The sequence below is a fragment of the Eumetopias jubatus genome, unplaced genomic scaffold (genome assembly GCF_037043125.1).
Source record: "Eumetopias jubatus isolate StellerSeaLion01/CBP00866 unplaced genomic scaffold, mEumJub1_p1.0 scaffold_11, whole genome shotgun sequence".
NCBI classification, from domain to species: domain Eukaryota; kingdom Metazoa; phylum Chordata; class Mammalia; order Carnivora; family Otariidae; genus Eumetopias; species Eumetopias jubatus.
Window position 1 is genome coordinate 89,311,121 of NW_028274817.1, and position 19,754 is coordinate 89,330,874.

General features: G+C 45.0%; 1 protein-coding gene across 1 annotated transcript in view; it reads left to right on the plus strand.

The window, feature by feature from the left end:
• MAOB (monoamine oxidase B) overlaps positions 1-19,534 on the plus strand; it is a 68,826-nt gene extending 49,292 nt beyond the window's left edge. Inside the window, exons 9-15 of the mRNA XM_088028571.1 lie at positions 3,630-3,726; positions 4,756-4,809; positions 7,286-7,343; positions 10,219-10,316; positions 16,540-16,651; positions 17,230-17,292; positions 18,518-19,534. Of these exons, the coding sequence (XP_087884697.1) occupies positions 3,630-3,726; positions 4,756-4,809; positions 7,286-7,343; positions 10,219-10,316; positions 16,540-16,651; positions 17,230-17,292; positions 18,518-18,670 (635 nt within the window). The 3' untranslated portion in view covers positions 18,671-19,534. The remainder of the gene's footprint in view (positions 1-3,629; positions 3,727-4,755; positions 4,810-7,285; positions 7,344-10,218; positions 10,317-16,539; positions 16,652-17,229; positions 17,293-18,517) is intronic.
• The last annotated feature ends 220 nt before the right edge of the window (positions 19,535-19,754 follow it).

Consider the following 19,754-nt stretch of genomic DNA (forward strand, 5'->3'; position numbering starts at 1 on the left):
AGCCAAAGGCAGACGCTTAACGACTGAGCCACCCAGGTGCCCCTTATTCTCACTTTCTAATACAGTTTTTTGAAGGATGAGTTTATAGAGCCGTTCACGAAAGTAGGGATTCTGAAAATTTCCAGGTGATCTCTCATTCGTGTTGAGATTCTACTATATTAAGTTAAGCTGATTCGTTCCTTCACGTATATTCAACAGGTGTGCTACTGTGTGGGCTGGCACGTTCTAGGGATGCCCACCAAGTGCTCGATTCCACAACAGTGGAAATGTTCTAGGGATGCTCCGTCCAGTACCATAGCCACTGAGCACATGTGGGTATCGAACACTTAAACGTGGCTAGCATGGGGCACCTGGGTGGCCTAGTCAGTTAAGTGTCTGCCTTTGGCTCAGGTCATGACCCCGGGGTCCTGGGATCGAGCCCCGTGAGGGGCTCTCTGCTCAGTGGGGAGTTTGCTTCTCCCACTCCCTCTGCCCTTCCGCCTGCTCGTTCTCTCTCTCTCTCAGATAAATAAATAAAATCTTTTAAAAAATTTAAAAATAAAAAATAAAATGACAGAAGCAATACCTGCCTTTAAAAAACAATTACAGAAGTGAATGTGTTCCCTATAAAATGTACAAAAAAAATAAAAGTATTTGTCCCTCTCCTATGGCATGTGTCCTGGCATATCCTCCCCTTAGGGAACAACAACTAAAAATTTTAAGTTGTTTATCTTTAGAAATTTATCATGTGCAGGGCGCCTCGGTGGCTGAGTCCGTTAAGCGTCTGACTCTTGGTTTCAGCTCAGGTCATGATCTTAGGGTCGTGGGATCGAGGCCCATGTTGGGCTCCATGCTCAACGAGGAGTCTGCTTGGGATTCTCTCCCCTCTCCCTCTGCCCCTCCTCTCTCTCTCAAATAAATAAATCTTCAAAAAAAAGCAATTTATCATATGCACAGGTAGTACTTTAAATATATGTATACATATATATTGAACTATATATACACTTTGAATATATATTAAAGAATGTGTGTAATATTTATGAGCAAATATAATTTTAAGTAAATAATGTTACACATTTTTCCAAAAGCATATTTTTTTAAAACAAGATACATACTGTACTGAAATTCACTTTTTTTTTGGTTAACAATGCACCATAGACGTGTCTCCACATCGGTGCATTTAAATCTACCTCATTTCAACAACTGAATACAGAGTATTTCATTGTGTGGCTCCATCAGAATTTACCACATAGGTCTGCTGTTGATAGGCATTTCGATTGTTTCCAAGTTTGTGCTATTATTACACACGATGCTGCGGTAAACTGCATTCTTCATATAGCTCTGCAAATCTGTATAGGAGCATTTCCTTTTGATACATTTGTAAAAGTGGAATTTTGAAGGCAATTGACATGGGTAGACCTTTGAAATTTTTGTTAAGAGTTCTGGAGGAGATTATGCTAAGTGAAATAAGTCCAGCAGAGAAAGTCAATTATCATATGGTTTCACTTATTTGTGAAATATGAGGAACAGCATGGAGGACATTAGGAGAAGGAAGGGAAAAATGAAGAGGGGGGGAATCGGAGGGAGAGATGAACCACGAGAGACTGTGGACTCTGAGAAACAAACAGGGTTCTAGAGGGGAGGGGGGAGGGGGGTGGGGTTAGCCCGGTGACGGGTATTAAGGAGGGCACGTACTGCATGGAGCACTGGGTGTTATACGAAAACAGTGGATCGTGGATCGCCACATCAAAAACTAATGATGTATTGTATGGTGACTAACATAACATAAAAAAAAAAAAAGTTCCTGTCCTCCCAACGTCCTTGCCAACTAATGATATTTTACTACTAATATTTTAAACTTTACCAATGAGCAGAGAAAAATATCCCATTTATCTAGAATTTGTTAATTTTAACCTTTAAGAAGGCTTGAGGCTATATTAAATTATTTTGTAAATTACCTATTTATCCTTTGCTTGTTAATTTTTTTCTGTATGTGTTGCAAGTATTTTGCAAGTAGTGTGTTGCAGTCCTTGACTGTTAGTTTATTTCTGCTTTTCTTGCTGCGTCTCTGGTTAAAGGACTTCGTTAAATGTCTAGATGTCCTTGACCGTCCCTTCCTTTTTAAGAGTGAGGCTTGACCAAGCTGACCGGAAGTCCAGTGTTCATGGGCGGGACTCCTGAGTGGTCTCCCTACAAGTGATAGAAATGTCACTGATGCCGCACGGTTTGTCCCAGCACGAACGTGACTTCTCTCTCTGCCCCTTTGTCCTTCACTCATGCCCAGTGTGCTTGCATGGCTCGGAGGCCAGCCTTGCTCTCGGAAGGAAGTGTCTAAGGACCCACGCCATCCAGAAAGCAAGGCCTCCGTTCAGGACAGCCTGGTGTCCCCCACTAGCTCTCTGTCCAGTCTAGCTGACCCCACACCATCAGTGTGCACGCTCTCTTTTCATCTCTTCTTTCTTGTCTTCTTGTAACAGACGATTCCTTGGCTATTTCTCTTGTATCCTTAAGTCTTCTTGAGTTCTTGGGTGGACTTAGGACATTTCTTCTTCCCATACTTCAGTTTCTCTCAACATTTTTCCTGTCCCTGCACACTTGAGGGGCATGCAAGCACCCCTCAATGCAGTGGCTGGCTGGGACATTGATTCTTACAGGTGCACAGTGAAGGGAATGTCAAAGAGAGAGAGAGAAGCAAGTGCAGGTAAAAAAAACAAAACAAAACAAAAACCCCTTCAGGTGTGTCTGCTCACACACAGGTTGAGGGTGGTGCAATACCCTCAAATTCTCTGTTCTTTCTTCCTCCTTTTGAAGCCCTCTCATCGGATTTTCTAGACAGCATTTGTTCCAGAGTCCTCCACCATAACTTTGTTCAAACAACCTCAAATTTGCAAGAGAATGACGGAGGGGAATGAGAGAAGCACTTTGCACCAGAATGAGCTGACATTGTTTCCGGAGTTGTTCTGGAGATCATGTGACGAATGAGGATTTGGAACTCTGTGGAGGCTGGTTACCCATGTCCTCTCTGCCCTGTCTCCAGAAAACCGAGAACTAGTTGGCTTAGTCTAAGTGGTTCCTCATAAAAAGTGAACATTCAGTCCCTTCTATTTTACAGTAATGGACTAGTATTTTTTTTTTTTTACACATCTTTGGTTTTATCTGATTTCTTATGAAAGAGGAAGCAAGATGGGGCACAAGTCTTTTTTTTTTTAAGATTTTATTTATTTGTCAGAAAGAGAGCACAAGCGGGGGCGGGGGGGCGGCAGGCAGAGGGAGAAGCAGGCTCCCTTGCTGAGCAAGGGCTCACGACCTGAGCCCAAGGCAGACGCCTAACCAGCAAGCCACCCAGCTGTCCCGGGACACAAGTCTTAATGACAGGGAAGACAAGATTTTATTGAATTGTGGCCTGGATTAATTCATAACATGACATTGCTTTATTATGTGCAAAGAGGCGCCTACGGTTTGATTTTTCACAAAATGTTGGCTACTCACCCTTCCTTTTGACATCAGTTTGGTTTGCCTTCATTATTTAGAGTATAACATCTTGTATTTGGCCTTCGGGCTCCTAAATTGAAGATGTGTGCTTCACAGTGGCTATTTTGGGTAGTTTGATAAGGTGATGAATATCTTTTTCCATTTTCCTATTTTCCAAGATTACTGTGGAACCATGATTATTGAAGGAGAGGAAGCTCCAATTGCCTACACATTGGATGATACCAAACCTGATGGCGACTGTGCCGCCATAATGGGGTAAGGCGTGCCTATGGTGGTGCGGGTGCTATTTGGTGTTGACAAAATATTCCCGTACTGTTAATAAATGTGCCTTAAATTTTGTTAAATTTTTTTTTACCCAATGAGTAAAAATCTCCAAATCTGGCAGTAGAAAAATTCTTAATGCCTTTAAAAAAAATTATGTGTTCCAATGGATAAATATTTGGAAAGGAAGTAGAATACCAATAACATCTTAAAATTTGTTATATCCATTTTCTGCTTCATATTTCATGCCGGGGGTAGACATATTTTGGTGAGCTATCTTTTGTGAAAGCATAATATAAAGATGACTTAGGGTGTTTTACTAAAAGGACTTCTTGTGGCTCCTGTGTGGGCATCAGTGGTAATTATGTGGGATGCTGAGATTTTCTGAGCCACTAGAGAGGAGCCGAGGCTGGCCCAGTGCTCAGCTTGGCAGGCAAAACCAGCACAGACTGGGGAAGTCTTCGGGGTCAGAACCTGGCCCAGACTGGTGGTTACCTGAAGCAGCCAAAATTGAGATGAGCCAAAAGAGAGATACATACAGACGTATTTCCGAGAGAGCCCCGGGTGACGACAGGGAGATCAAAGCCAGTTGTGAAGTTGAAGGCAATCATAGGGCTAGAAATGGAGGCAGATTTGAGAAGGCTGGACGCTAGAGAGACACCCTCGTGAGACGGAACCAAAGAGCAAGGGCTGGATGACCTTAGGTGCACGTTTGAGCCCAAGGGCTCGTTCTTGTTGGCCATCAGCCATGTCGGGGGAGGCAGGTCAGTCATCATATTGTCTTGGGCAGAAATTATGGCCGGTCATCTGTGTTTCATCCCTCAGTCGCTGAAGCTGAAGGTGCTTGTCAGTGTCAAGAATGTAGCATGTGAACAGTAAAACATGGAACAGAATAAACTAGTATGTCATTTGTTTCTTCTGGTTGACTCCATTTGCTCTCTCGGCACATGTGTAGCTATAGAATTGGGGCCAGGATGAACGCAGCCATTAATTTCCCTCCTTTTTCTTATTTGTATGTTTTAGATTTATCCTTGCCCACAAAGCCAGAAAACTGGCACGTCTTACCAGAGATGAAAGGTACGGAACCAAGTGCCTCTTCTCTCTTTCTTCCTTCTTTTCTGCCTACTTGCTTGCCTTTACATTTTACTTAACTTTTTACTTTGAAGACTGCCTAACTATAGGTGTATTCCCAATGCTACATGTCAGCGATGTTAATTATGAGGGTCTAGTAGAGAGGCACAGCCAGTGACTTAAGAACCAAGTGTTCAAATTAATATTTTTTTAAAGATTTTATTTATTTATTTGAGAGGGAGAATGAGATAGAGAGAGCGCATGAGAGGGGGGAGGGTCAGAGGGAGAAGCAGGCTCCCCGCTGAGCAGAGAGCCCGATGCGGACCTTGATCCCAGGACTCCAGGATCATGACCTGAGCCGAAGACAGTGGCTTAACCAACTGAGCCACCCAGGCACCCCATCAAATTAATTGAGTTTATTGTCCATAAGATACCATGCGAGGAGCTCTATGGAATACAAAAATGGACATAGCCCAGGGGCTGAAGACGTACTGGGGAAGGAGATAGCCAGGTAGACAAATGACTGCAAGGCAGGGCAGTCTGTGTGTATCCTTGCATGAGTGATGCATAATAATTACAGATTAAAGGGACAGAGGGACGAGTTTCTCTGGAGGTGGCAGTTTCTTCCAGCAGTTAATATTCACCACTGGCAATTATTTATTCCCACACTGCCTCTGATGCATGTTTACCAACTCTGAGCCTCTGAATTACATTATGGCGCATTCCTTCCCCTTCATTATCCTGCTTCTTTGTGACTATTGTCACCGCTGTGCTTGGCCGGGGGTATGGAGGACTGACCAGGCCACTCACCTAAAAAAAATAAATAAATAAAAATAAAAAATCGCCCCTGAAATAGCAAGATCCATGAAGGTAGGAGGTTTTGTCTGGCTGGTCCACTGCCCGATCTCCAGTGCCTGGAGCAGTGCCTGCAACAAAGCTTTTCCCCATTTAGCTTTTGATCATGTTTATGGTTTATGTGTTTTATACTATAAGAAAAGGCTAACTTTTTATGAAGTTAAATTTATCAGTTTTTAAAATCATGCCTCCAGAATGGTCTTACATATGTTGAAAATACTTTTCTATTCCAAGATTATTTTAAAAATCACTCCTTTTCTAATTACTTTTCTGGTTTCATCTATTACGTTGACGACCTTTGATCCTCTGAAATATATGTTGGTGTAAGAAGTCACAAAGGAGGTCAACTTTGTTTCATTCACGGGTAGCTTTTGTCCCAGTGCCATTTGATTGAATAATCTGTCTTTCCCTCGTAGGTTGTTTTTTTGTTTTTTTTTTAAAGATTTATTTATTTATTTATTTGAGAGAAAGAATGAGAGAGAGAGAGAGCACATGAGAGGGGGGAGGGTCAGAGAGAGAAGCAGACTCCCCGCCGAGCAGGGAGCCTGATGCGGGACTCGATCCCGGGACTCCAGGATCATGACCTGAGCTGAAGGCAGTCGCTTAACCAACTGAGCCACCCAGGCGCGCCCTCCCTCGTAGGTTTTAATAACTTTTGAAAATCATTGCCTGACTCTAAATTCTGTAAAAGTCAGACTTGAAGTAACTTGAAGTTAACTATAATGTCACACCCCAGCTAATAATTGTCTGACTATTGGCTAATGTCCAACGCCCCCAGGAAACTAAATTTCTTAAGAGCCACCATTTATTGAACGTCTATTGTGTCCCAGTTCTCTGTTGAGCATCTATTATGTCCTAGCTCTTTATTGAGCATCTGTTATGTCCCAGTTATTATAAAGCGTAACTTTCTATGCTGTGCATCAGTGGTTCTCAAACCTGAGAATCATCTGGAAACTTTGGGAAAGCACAGCTCTGCCTGCCACTGCTGTTTCTGAATCAGCAGGTCTGGGCTGGGGCCTGAGAACTTGCATTTCTAAACAAGTTACTCGGGTGATGTTGCTGCGGCTGCGGCTGGTGGTGGTCTGAGGACCACCACACTGTTTTACAGCATGAAAAAAAAAATCATGCCAGTTTGTTAATAAAACTAAAGCGCGGAGAGCTTCAGTAAGTAACCTGCTCAAGGTCTCCTAGTATTTGAGGGGCAGAAGCAGAATTCAAGGCTTTTCCTGCCCCTTCCTCTTTCCACTCTGCCCATTGCCTGGCCGTGGGGCGGTGAGAGGAAGAGGGGAAGCAAGGATCCCCCCCAGAATCTCTAGCACTTCGCAGACAGACACTTAACGAGGTACACAGTGTTTTCTTGAATGAATGACCAAATTGCCGGGTAGCCCCCCGCAATGCGGGCCATGTATCACTTCCTCTTCCTTCATATTGTTGGCGACCACATAGACTTAAGACATTTGAAATAGAACACAAAGGGTCTTGTTTTGAAAAATTAAAATGAAATGGCAAGTGGAAGCAATAGCTCACAGGGTCTTTGAATGAAGGGTTGTGTGTCTCTTTTACTTCCTTCCTTTCTTCATTTGCCCTTTTGTCTTTTTCTCCTCCCCGCCCCCCCCCCCCGCCATAGGATGAAGAAACTGTGTGAGCTCTATGCAAAAGTTCTGGGCTCCCAAGAAGCTTTGCAAGTAAGATGGAGAGAGCCCCCTGGTTTTGTCCTCAAGGGGCTCTGAGGGATAGGCTCACGCAAGTAGCGTTCTAGAGAGCTCACGTTCTCTCTGATAGCTCAAGAATCCCACAACACTGTTGTGTTTCAGGCAACGCTACACTTGTCCCCGAGTTCAGCACTCTTCCTGGAGCAGAACGTTGGGCCACGCCACTCCCACCTCTGTCAGAGGGGTAGGACAGAGCTTCGGCTACTCCTCAGGAGATCCTGGATCCTAGCAGCCGGGATGGGAATGCAGAGAGTTTTCTCTCTCTCCGATCCTGTAAAAAGCTGAGGTCCTCATTTGTTTGCATAAACTAGCATATAAGCATTCCCCAACACCCACCCACCCTGCACTCTCAGAGGCACAGATCAGGTGGCCTGGCCCTCTCTTGCACATCCCCTTTTCTCTTGTTTTACCCTTGAACTTTAGGGGTGCAGGGAAGACACGCCGATTATATTGGCTCAGGGGGAGCCCTGCCGGCCGAGTTTCACAGATACCTTCGGAAGTAGCCTGAGGATGAGGACCCTGCGATCTTCAAGTTACACGAGTAGTAGCCCCCACCCCACCCAGGTGGTGAAAGGCAGGATGGGGGGGCGGGATCACGGGTCGGTGTGGTAAGGTCATTTGGTGACCGCCAGAGGGCGCGATGCGCCCCTAACTAGTAGACATAATCCCATCCCTCATCCATATTTAAAGCAACGAATTGGTGTTCTCATGACATGCACCAGACCGTGGGGGTTTGTAACATTTGAACATGGATTAAATCACCTTTTGAAAGAGATTATTAAATCCGGTTATCCATGAAGCATTTGAAGACAATGGAGACCCATGTACAAATAAGCAGTTAAAGAGTGAGAAAAATCTAATGAGGGGGCTAAGACTGTTTAACTTGTTAAGCCTCTTAAATCCAAATCTCTGCAGTGCACATCATAACCTAGTTGAGCAGCTACATGGCTTAATCTTCTTACTTCCACACTGATCTTGCTCAACTTCACAGCGCCTTGCTCCGTCCCACTCAGGTTGTTGTAGCTTTTCAATTTGTCATTTTCGTTCGTTCTTTTAAAGCAAGATTCCCCTTCCCCCCTCTCCCCCCGCCCCCCACACGATGTAGGTGAAACTCATGCTCTTGAGGATTTTTGGAGTTCCTTGAACGAGAGTGATGGATTGGTCTGGAGAGAAGCGTAATAATAATAATGAAGATTGTGTTTTGCTTCAATTTTTTGTGCTTCCGTAGACCACTTAGCAAGTTTATGTATTTGAGAGAGAGAGAGAGAACGAGTGAGGGGAGGAGCAGAGGGAGAGGGAGAAGCAGACTCTTGCTGAGCGGGGAACCCGACACGGGGCTCGATTCCAGGACCCTGAGATCATGACCTGAGCCGAAGGCAGCGCTTAATCAACTGAACCACCCAGGCGCCCCTCGAAAGTTTAAATATAAGCATAGCCTCTAGGCTCAAGGGTAGCGCGAGTGAAGTAGCAAAACCATCAATATACACACGCTAAAAAAAAATAATCCTTTCACGTCCATTAAAAATGACTGGTTTTTCTGTTTTAAAATGCTGTCCAGATACTTCATCCTGGTAGATACTCGAGCTTTCTTGAAGTAAACGTTCTGAGACGCACTCAGGCTGAGGTGGTATGTCACTGAGATCCCTCCAACGACCTGTGGGATGGTTGTTTGGGGAACCCCAGTTGGAAGGGAATGTAGTTGCTCTCAATTTCCAGCAACAGTTGAGCATGTTTAATGTGGGAAAGTCTCTTTCTTCGAAGAAGAATGTGGGTGATTCATTGCTGCTGATAAAGATGAGCTGGTCCTGTCTTTGTTTGCTCTTGGCAGGAAGAGGAGCACTTGATTTCCTTTTACTTTGGTGTTTGTTATGTGGAAGGAAGCAAGCCCCAGGAGCAGGGAAAGGGGAAAGATAAAGCCCACCCTCTCTTCTGAGTGGCTGAAGACAGCCAGAGAAGAGTGCTCCCAAGGTGGTGGTTGCCCTCAGACGCAGAGAGCGCATGAGATGTGGCAAGACCACGAGCGACCCGGACCCACTGACATCCCCTCAACTAGGGCCCTTGTGCTCTATAAATAGGATGCGTTACACACGACTATCCATCATGCCGTATGGGACTGCCTATTTTTTAGACAAAACATTTTTTTCAAAATCTCTTTTTTAAGCTGACATTTTTCTCTTAAAACTTGCTATGTTGATTTTCATGTCAGAATAACAAGGATAAAGCTTATTTTGGTTATTTTAATAAAAGGCTCGAGCTTTGCAAAATCTCAGCCAACGTTTCGCCTGTTTGTGGAAAAAACACGTCTTTCAGACATCAATAGTTGTTGCAAGTGCCCTCATCCATAGAAGTGCCTACAAGCCCATGAAAACATTCATTCGTCCATCTAGCTGCCCTTACTTGGCAAAGCTCACTTCCACCAAAGACATGAATCTGGTCATCCTTTTTCTTTGATAGACATGTTTTTCTGCCGTTTTCTCTGCTTCAGCCACTCCAGTAAGCATTAAATCCTTTTTTAAACTTGTCTTGAAACCATTAGGCACTAATAACTTTTTAAAAGGTAAGACCAATTAAAATGTGGAATGAGACAGTTGCAGTTCATGAACATTTCCTGAGACATGAATGAACCAAGTGAGAGAACTTTCTGCAGTCAGAATGTCTTCGGAGTTTATTACCAAGGACATTTACCTGCCCGAAGGCATATCTCTAAAAATATCAGGCTAATAATAAGGCTTTCTTTCAGATGTATATTGGTTCTTCAATATGATGCCCACCAGGCTGTGTTTGATTTATTCTAGACTAAACAGCTTTGTCTGAGTTTCCTCTGAACTTTTGTCTTTCTCTCTTGCAGCCAGTGCATTATGAAGAGAAGAACTGGTGTGAGGAGCAGTACTCGGGGGGCTGCTATACCACCTACTTCCCCCCTGGGGTCATGACTCAATATGGAAGGTAGAGTAAAAGTGTGCTAAGCTCTCACTGAAATTCCCTGAACCTGAATCCGAACTCTAAATGGGTTCATGGAGCTCTTCTCCCTTTTTATCTTGTAAACACGAAAGAGAGAGAGAGAGAGGAAGGAAGGGAGGGAGGGAGGGAGGGAAAAGAAAAGATATCCCTAATTTCCTTTGTATCTTGTGAATCTCCTGGGTTGAAGTCATTATAATTCCACACCATGGTGTGCCTTGCACTCTGGATTCCTCTGAAGGAGCAATCCCGATCAATATAACCAACGAAGGTGGCCACATAAGAATAGGAATTTAGATAGTCAGAGGGTTCGCTTATATTGTCAGAAGAATTATCTTTATACTGAGGTTAGAGCTCACTAAAATTTCCTTAAAATGGAATTGTCAGGGTGCCTGGGTAGCTCAGTCGGTTAAGCGTCGGACTCTTGGTTTTGGCTCAGGTCACGATCTCATGGGTGTGGGATTGAGTGGGATTGAGCCGCAGTGCGGAGTCAGCCTGAGATTCTCTCTCCCTCTGCTCCTCCCCCAACTCGTGCGCATGCGCGCGTGCTCTCTCTTAAATAAATAAGTAAATCTTTTAAAAAATGGAACCGTGGAAGTGCCAACATGGGTACACCATTAGTAAAAGCAATCCTCAAGTCAGGATTTCTTAGAAGTTTACTACGAAGGACACTGACCTGCCCAAAGACATATCTCTGAAAACATCAGGATGATAAGGCTCTATTTCAGGCATGTATTGGTTCTTCAATATGAATTCTAGTCTGGGAGTGCAGGGACTTGAGTACAGTCCCGATTCTACCAATAACCAGCTTTGTCATCCTGCACAGGTCGCTTCTCTCTGGACCTTACTTTCCTTGGCAGGTGTATAAGAAAGCACAAGATGGCATACAAGGGATATAATAATCAGTATGTTCATGACAACATGAGGGTTTTTTTAAAAAGACTGATTTTATTTATTTATTTACTTAGAGAGTGTGAGTGGTGGGGCGGGGCAAAGGGAGAGAGGGAGAATCTCAAGCCGAGTCCACGCTGAACTCAGAGCCTCACGCGGGGCTCGATCTCACGACCCTGAGATCATGACCTGAGCCAAAACCAAGAGTTAGATGCTTAACCAACGAGCCACCTGGTGCCCCAGGAGTTTTTTTTTAACACTTTTTCTGAGATATAATTCACAGACCATACAATTCGCCAAAGGCGCACGATTCAGTGGCTTTTAGCATTAACGGCGTTGTCTGTCCAAGTAGGACTCACTGGTGTTTAGATAATTGTGTTTGATGACAACGACAAGGTATGGATTGATGATCCAGCAGTAATTATGATGACCATTATAGTAATTACTAAGCCAAACAATAATTTAATACCAAGAGCTCAATCTAAATGAGATAGGACATGTAGGGTAGTGAGGAAAAGCCTGTTGGGAGTATGCAATAAAAAGAAGGTACGAGTGAATTTAAACAGGTGATCAATCTGTCCACGAAAATCAAAGAAGGATTAAAACCTGCTTGTGAGGAGATACACAGTGACTTTGGTGAACACTTTCCTTATCTTCCTGAGGATGGCAAAATGTCACGTACAAGAACATTCTGGGGCCAAAGAGCACCACCTGATTAGCTACTGGGTCAGTAAGTTCATTTTGGGATATGCTGAGTATAGACTACGTCCATAGTAGTTGCTTCATTCAGGACTTACTGGCTGAGCACCAACCATTTGCCAGGCACTGTGCTGGAAACATCCATACTGAGAAAATTCCTCCGTGCTGCGAAGGAGCTGACAGTGTTGGGGCCTGGGGTGGGGGATGGGGAGAAGAGAGGACAGCAAAAATTGACTCTAACGTGCTGTGGTAAGTACTCTAATAGACTGGCGTACAGATACCATGGGGACCCAGGGAAGGATGGGCTAGCCTTACCGAGAGAAATCCAAGAAAGCTTCCTAATACACATACCACCTGAGGAGTGTAGAAGGCAGAGAAAGGTATTGGAGAATGCACCCCGGGCAGATGGAACATTATGAGCTTGGAATCCTTCAAGTTTGTGGGAGGTCTGGGGGAAAGTTCTGCGTGGCTGGGCTCTGGGTCATATTGGGGATTGAGAATGGAGATTCTCTGATGGAGAATCAGGTAAATAGGATCCTTTGCCTCATATAACAGATTCAGGAAGACAAAATTTGCCCTTTCAACAAAGAAAGGCCAGTCAGAGCATGACTTTTGGTTTTGGGTTTTGCGGTGTGAATAGATTTCTGACCACGGAATGGCAAGTTTCATGCTCAGTCCCCTAAGGTGTTGCAAGAAAATGTCTATCGGGCCACGGGATGGCGGGGAGCAAAAAAGAGATTCACCCACACGGGCCTGACCCTGGCCACACGACAGAAACAACATAAAGCCCATCGTATCAGGCTTGGGTGGTGACATGGCAGTACCCTATTTTCATCCTTATTTCTTCCCAAGGACATGTATCAGGCTTCATGTCACCACCTTCAATTTGGAGGGTAGAAACTAAGGCTCAGCATATCTTGGTGACATAGCTCCTGGACTCAGCAAGGATTACCTGCCACAGGGCTTCCCTTGACCCATCAGGTCATGACATTTGAGGTACTGCAAAGAGTGTTATCTTCAGGGGCCTGGAAGTACACAGAAGATGCTCTGTTTCCAGATGAGGACAAAGGACAGTGTTGACAGCGCATTAGTAAAGAAACACACATTTCTTAAGGAATTTTACTTCTGGGTAGGCAGAAAAATGAATTGTAGTGATGAAGCAATAAAACACGTAAAGAAATATTTTACTCCACCAAGCCAGGGGAAATACACATGGAAATATCCCTTTTTGTGAATATATACTGTCTGCTCACTCAGCTGTGAAAGAAGAGGCAGGGATTTTTCTTCTCCAGCTTTTGGGTGTTTTTTCCCCAAGGGAAGGTTTGTACATGACAAGTAGAGGAAAAATACCTCTTTGTCTGTTGAAATTAATTCTTAGTTTTTACATTTTTACATTCCAATTGTTTGCATGACTAGTTCTCTAAGCACTTATTCTCTCATCTAATATTTAATTCTAGGATTTGGCCAGGGCTTCTAGAGGTTTCCAACTTGGTGTTAGTTCCCTTGATTTGAAAAAAAACAAACATGCACGGGCACCTGGGTGGCTCAGTGGATTAAGCGCCAAATCATTTTGCCTCCTGTCGTGATCTCAGGGTCATGAGATCAAGCCCCACATAAGGCTCCATGCTTGGTGTGGAGTCTGCTTGAGATTCTCTCTCTCCCTCTCTCTCTGCTCCTTCCCCCACTCGTGCACTCTAAATAAATCAGTAAATAAATAAAATCTTGAAAAAAAGTGGACATTTGTAACGATGATATACGAGGCAAAGCATAGAGGATAAAAACAGAGACCTTGACATTAAAGCAAGCCTGTTTGCTCCTGTGTAAAAAACAACATTGTTTAATGAACTTGGAGAAAGCGAATTTACCTTCTCTTGCAGGGAATCCTTCCTGAATACCTTTAGGCTCTCCAGGCCCTTCTGGCTACAGATTATTCCAGATTATTCCATGTATTATTGGCAGCATTTAATATTCTATAATATCTTCTCTTCTACTTTCTACCCCCTTTTTATTTATTTTTAAAGATTTTATTTATTTGACAGAGACACAGAGAGAGGGGGAACACAAGCAGAGGGAGAGGGAGAACACAAGCAGAGGGAGAGGGAGAAGCAGGCTTCCTGCCGAGCAGGGAGCCCGATGTGGGGCTTGATCCCAGGACTCTGGGATCATGACCTGAGCCGAAGGCAGACGCTTAATGACTGAGCCACCCAGGCGCCCCTCTACCCCCTTTCTATTCTTAATGGCTTCAGTGAGGGCCAGTGAAGGAAAACCCACCAATTCAAGCAAGCCCATTCGGTTTTCTGATAAAAAGCTCAGTGGTGTACAGTGTTGGCCGAGATAGAGCTTGGGTGTTCACTCTGGACCTCCACATCCCTTACTTGAGATAATGTAAACCTGAGATAGGATGAATAATGACAGGGTAACAGTGCGTCCTTTATGGTATTTTTGTCAGGGCAACAACAAACCACCCCTCCTAGAAGCCAAGTGCAGGACACTTCTGTCCCTTTGTATAGCATATGGCCACTCTTTGCTAACCAGTGATGATGATACACCAGGCAAAGCACAGAGGACAAAAACCAGAGACCGTGACATCTGGTAGACCTAGTTCAAATCCTAGCTCTGCTATTTTCTAGCAGTGTGGCTCTTAGCAAGTCAGCGCACGTTTCTTCAAGCCTATTTCCTCATGTGTAAAGTGGGATAATGATAATAGTAGGTATGTCGTGGAGCTCTTTAAAAAGATTGAATAATGCAAGAGGGAGGAAGTATAACTAGGGGGCTAAGACTGTGGGTGCTCAGGGTGCCTGGGTGCCTCAGTCAGTTAAGCATCCAACTCTTGGTTTCGGCTCAGGCTCAGGTCATGATCTCATGGGTCGTGGGATCAAGCCTCATGTAGGGCTCCACGCTCAGCGGGGAGTGTGCTTGAGGATTCTCCCACTCTCTTCCTCCCCTGACTTGTGTTCTCTCTCTCTCTCTCTCTCTCAAGTAAACAAACAAATCTAAAAAAAAAAAAAAAAAAAAAAGACCGTGGGTACTGGAGCCAAATGGCCTGGATTCAGGTCTCAGCTCTGCCACTTACTAGCCATGAGCTGGAGTGAATGACCGTCTTTGTTGCTGATTAGATTCCCCAGGAAGCAGAGTCTGAAACACAGATTCGCATACAGGATATGTACTCGCGACAGCCCTTGGTGTCAGTGCTTGTGGAAGTGAGAGGAAGGGAGCAAGAGAGGGACAATGGAGAAGCTGGACTGTGATGGACTTCCAGTGAAGGCCTCAGCTGAGCCCATAGGGAGCTCTGGAGCTAGAATGGCCCTTAAGAGTTGTTCCAGGTTGGAGCGAGGCGGGGAGAAGTCCTTACCACCCCGTGATGATCAGTCATTGAATGCTCCTGCTTCTGGAAAAAGGCAGAACCTTGAGGTGACGCAGTTTTCTTCAGCAGAGGCGATCCCCAGAGGGGGCTGGCACCCGAAGGCATCTTCTGGTAGTGCTCCCAGCAGCGGGGAAGAAATCCTTCATTCTTGGGCGCCTGGGTGGCTCAGTTGGTTAAGCGACTGCCTTCGGCTCAGGTCATGATCCTGGAGCCCCGGGATCGAGTCCCGCATCAGGCTCCCTGCTCAGCGGGGAGTCTGCTTCTCCCTCTGACCCTCCCCCCTCTCATGCTCTATCTCATTCTCTCTCTCAAATAAATAAATAAAATATTTAAAAAACAATTTGTATAAAAAGAAATCCTTCATTCTTGAAGGGGGGGTTCTTGGCAGTGCATCACAATGTCACAGTCCCTGTAGCTCCATATTCTCGTCTGCGAAATGGGGATAATCATAGCACCGACCTCTTAGGGTTGTGGTGAGGATTAATGCTTCGAGGAGTACTTGGCACCCAATGAACGTCAGCTGTTATTTAACGAGGTAAAACTCTTAACACAGGTAGAGGTAAGTGCTCAGTGAGTGGTAGGGGTTTTTTGTTTGTTTGTTTTTCGATTTATTTGAGAGAGAGCATGAACAGGAGGAGGGGCAGAGGGAGAGGGAGACAAGCAGACTCCCAGCTGAGTGCAGAGCCCAATGTGGGGCTCGATCTCACAGTCCTGAGATCATGACCTGAGCCAAAACCAAGAGTCAGATGCTTAATCAACAGTCGCCCAGGCGCCTTAGTGAGTGGGTAGTTTTATGGCCTTAGTCAGGCTCATAGATTTGTTACCTGTCACTGATGGAGAAGTGTCCTCTAAGAGATGGGGAATCCAGAGCTCAGTGAGAGGAATTGATTTGCCAAGTTCATTGGTGGAATAACCAGGTAGGGAACTGGGGTAGGTGTCACCTGGCTTGGAGCTGGTGAGCCATAAAAGGACTGGGCCCAAATAGTCCCTCATTTCGTGTAGGCGAAGCAAATACATACTCCAATGACATCAGCCCCTATACCTGCAAGCTCTTGCTGCAGGAGCACAATTCAGCTTGTATTCTTTGTGACAAGGATCATGCAGTAGCCGGAGGCACCTGTGAACATTATTCCAGAATTGTCCATGTACTCGTGACACTTAGTATCGGAGGAAACCAACCAGACTTGGTCTCTGTAGGAGGGCTCTTCTCTGCCTCTGTCAGACTGACCATTTTGACCTCTTTGCTTTTGTTTCCAGGGTTCTACGACAGCCCGTGGGCAGGATTTATTTTGCAGGCACCGAGACTGCCACGCACTGGAGTGGTTACATGGAGGGGGCCGTGGAGGCTGGGGAGAGAGCAGCCCGAGAGGTAGGGCCTCGGGTCATGGGCCGTGGGAGAGGAGGCAACGCATGGGTCCTACAAGCAGGTCAAAGGTGTCTGAGATCCTGGAGACCAACTCTCCAGTAACCTCCATCTGAAGACCCATGAGACACCATTTTAACAGTATCCTCAAGTGCAACAAACACCTTAAGCCAAAAGTAATAATGAAAATACCGTGTCACCCAAAGTAGAAAGACCCCATGGGGCAAAAGATCCCTATGGGTGTACTTGAGAGATCACCCGGGTCTAATATTATAGAACCAAAAATGATTTTATTACGACTCAGAATTCATTGTATATTTCCTGACAGTCCCTATGATCTCATTCCTATTGAGGCATGTTCACAGCTACTCGAATCTGTGGTGAGCCTAATGGTTGGAGCTTCTTATGTCATGGCTGGAAGACCATTTTAGAGCCTTTTAAAGATTCAGTGGACTACGTTGGCTTTTACCCTGGTGTTTTTGATGGATATCCCAAGAGACAATCAGTTAGTCCTTTATTTAAAGAGCAGATTAGCAGCAGAAAGATGGTGTCACCTTTGTAATTCACCAAAACACTCTTTTCAGATCCTGCATGCCATGGGGAAGATCCCAGAGGATGAAATCTGGCAGTCAGAACCAGAGTCAGTGGTAGGTTATATTCTATTTCGTGAATTTAAATCCCGTCTCTCTAAAAACAATTATTTGCAGAAAGAACCACTTATAATGTTCATACACCTTTCCCTAAGTAATTCAACTCATGCATGTTTGAAAAGATACAATGAGGGGGTGCCTGGGTAGCTCAGTTGGTTGAGCCTCCGACTCTTGATTTCCGCTCAGCTCAAGATCTCAGGGTTGTGAGATCGAGCCCTGAGCTGAGCTCATGCTGGGCATGGAGGCTTCTTAAGATTCTCCCTCTCCCTCTGCCTCCCCTCTCCAAAAAAAGAAGAATTTTAAAAGATACCATGTGTTAGGGCAGAGGTGAAGGATTTAAAAGAAATTGATAAATTTGTAGCCTGCCACATCCATTGCAGATTATTAGGAAAAATACAGTTTTTGTCAAGAGAGTTCTAGAACATACTAAGAACTCAAGAAACGCTTTCTGAATAAATCTCTAACCTGGTGATTCCCAACAGTGGGTAAGAAATGAAAAGAAGTATGGCAGCCTCCCCTGTCTAGGGACCAAGGGGTGGAATGAAATGGAACAGATTTAGATTAGAAAACTATGTTCAATATATGCACTATTACTTTTGTAATAAAACCCCAGGAAGTTTTCCTGACTGGAAGGAAGGACACACAGAGGGATAGAGTGAAATGCATTGCAGAGGACAAGGGTCAGAAAGGTCAAAGTTATTCCTTGATCAATGTGAAGTCCAAAAGAATAGCCCTGCCAGTCCAAGTCACTGCCTTAGTGCTTCTGTCGGAGATGGGACTGGGGTCTGAGTGGACCACAGAGTCATTGAACTCAACAAATACTTACTGTGTAGCGACTCCACATCAGCCACCATGCTAAGGGTACTTAAGCAGTGCTTTCACGGAGCAACGACATGTGGAGAGAACAGATGATAATCAGAAAGCACAAGTGTCATGAAGAAGACTTGCCAAGGGTGTAAAAAGAAGAAGCCATCTTAGCCTGGGGCCACAGGAAAAGCTCTCCCAGGAGCCTGTAAACTAAGACTTGAAGGATGAGTCAGAATTAGCAAAGTAAAGGGCCTAGTGGGGAATGGGGATGAGTGTCATGAGCAGCAGGTACATTATAATTAATGGCCTAGAGGTGGGCAGGAGTGGGTCATGTTCAAAGAACTGGAGGGAACCAAGAATTTCTGGAGCAAAGTGCGTAAGCCCTGTACTGACACCGAATGTTCTCTGAACCCAGGATGTCCCTGCGCAGCCCATTACCACGACCTTCTTGGAGAGACATTTGCCCTCCGTGCCAGGCCTGATGAGGCTGATTGGATTGACCGCCATCTTTTCAGCAACTGCTCTTGGCTTCCTGGCCCACAAAAGGGGTCTACTTGTGCGGGTCTAAACAGTGGGCGTCTGTAGCCACACCTTCTTCTCACTCTGTCTGGTGTGTGGGTTTGGGGAAGGGGTTGCAATGAGGTTCCAAGAAGACATAAAGGCTGTAGAATGAGGTGGGGAGCATGAAGACGAGTCAGACTTCGACCATAGGACACATGGTGTGCCCTTTTCTAGTTGACCCCTGCATATCGTCCCTTACCTGGCTTCACGTTCTGTCTTGCCTATTTCCGAGTTTACTGCACCCAGAATCTTTATAGTAGCTAAACAGGCTTCTTAAGATCCTCGCTGTCCCATGCCACACCTTGCCCATGCACAAAAAACTAGTTCTTTCCCCCCCCTCTGTGGCTTTGTGTGGGTCCTTTCTCTTATGTGCAACTTCCTGTTTGTCCAGGTTCTCTGCACTTGCCCTCACAGTACTGTATTGTCATAGCTGGGCCTTAGAGAACATCCAGTCTTCGCCTTCTCTTGTAGTATAGATCAAGCCAAGGCCAGGAGAGGTGGACCTTAATCGCCCAAGGTCCACAGGAAGCCGAACATCCAGTCTTCGCCTTCTCTTGTAGTATAGATCAAGCCAAGGCCAGGAGAGGTGGACCTTAATCGCCCAAGGTCCACAGGAAGCCACTGATATTTGGGGGACTAGAACACATGTCCATTGCTTCTCCCATCCCCCAGGGTGTATGCCCCAATCACTCACCCTTCCACACCTGCCATGTCCCTTTGTGTGGGTTTATGCTGCACTAAGTTGTTAGGCACTCCTCAGTGCTACTCAGTATGTATCCTCAAGTCTTACTGTCTTGTGCAGTGTGTCTTCAGCAGATTTTAGTTTCTTGGAGGATGGGAATCTTGTCTTTTCTTCCTTTTGTATCCTCCATTACGTCTGGATACAAAGGTCAGTACGCACTTGGGCAATTAAAAATAAAGTTGATTGACCAGATGTCTGTTGTCTTTTCTTTTCGGGTAGTGACTTTCAACGTTTTGGCAGATCAGATCAAGACCCAGTATTAGGCATATAATGGTGGCTTTAAAGCCTTTGGTCAAAGTTTCCTTGAAGACCCAGATGATGCATGCATTTTGATTGCATGATCCATCAT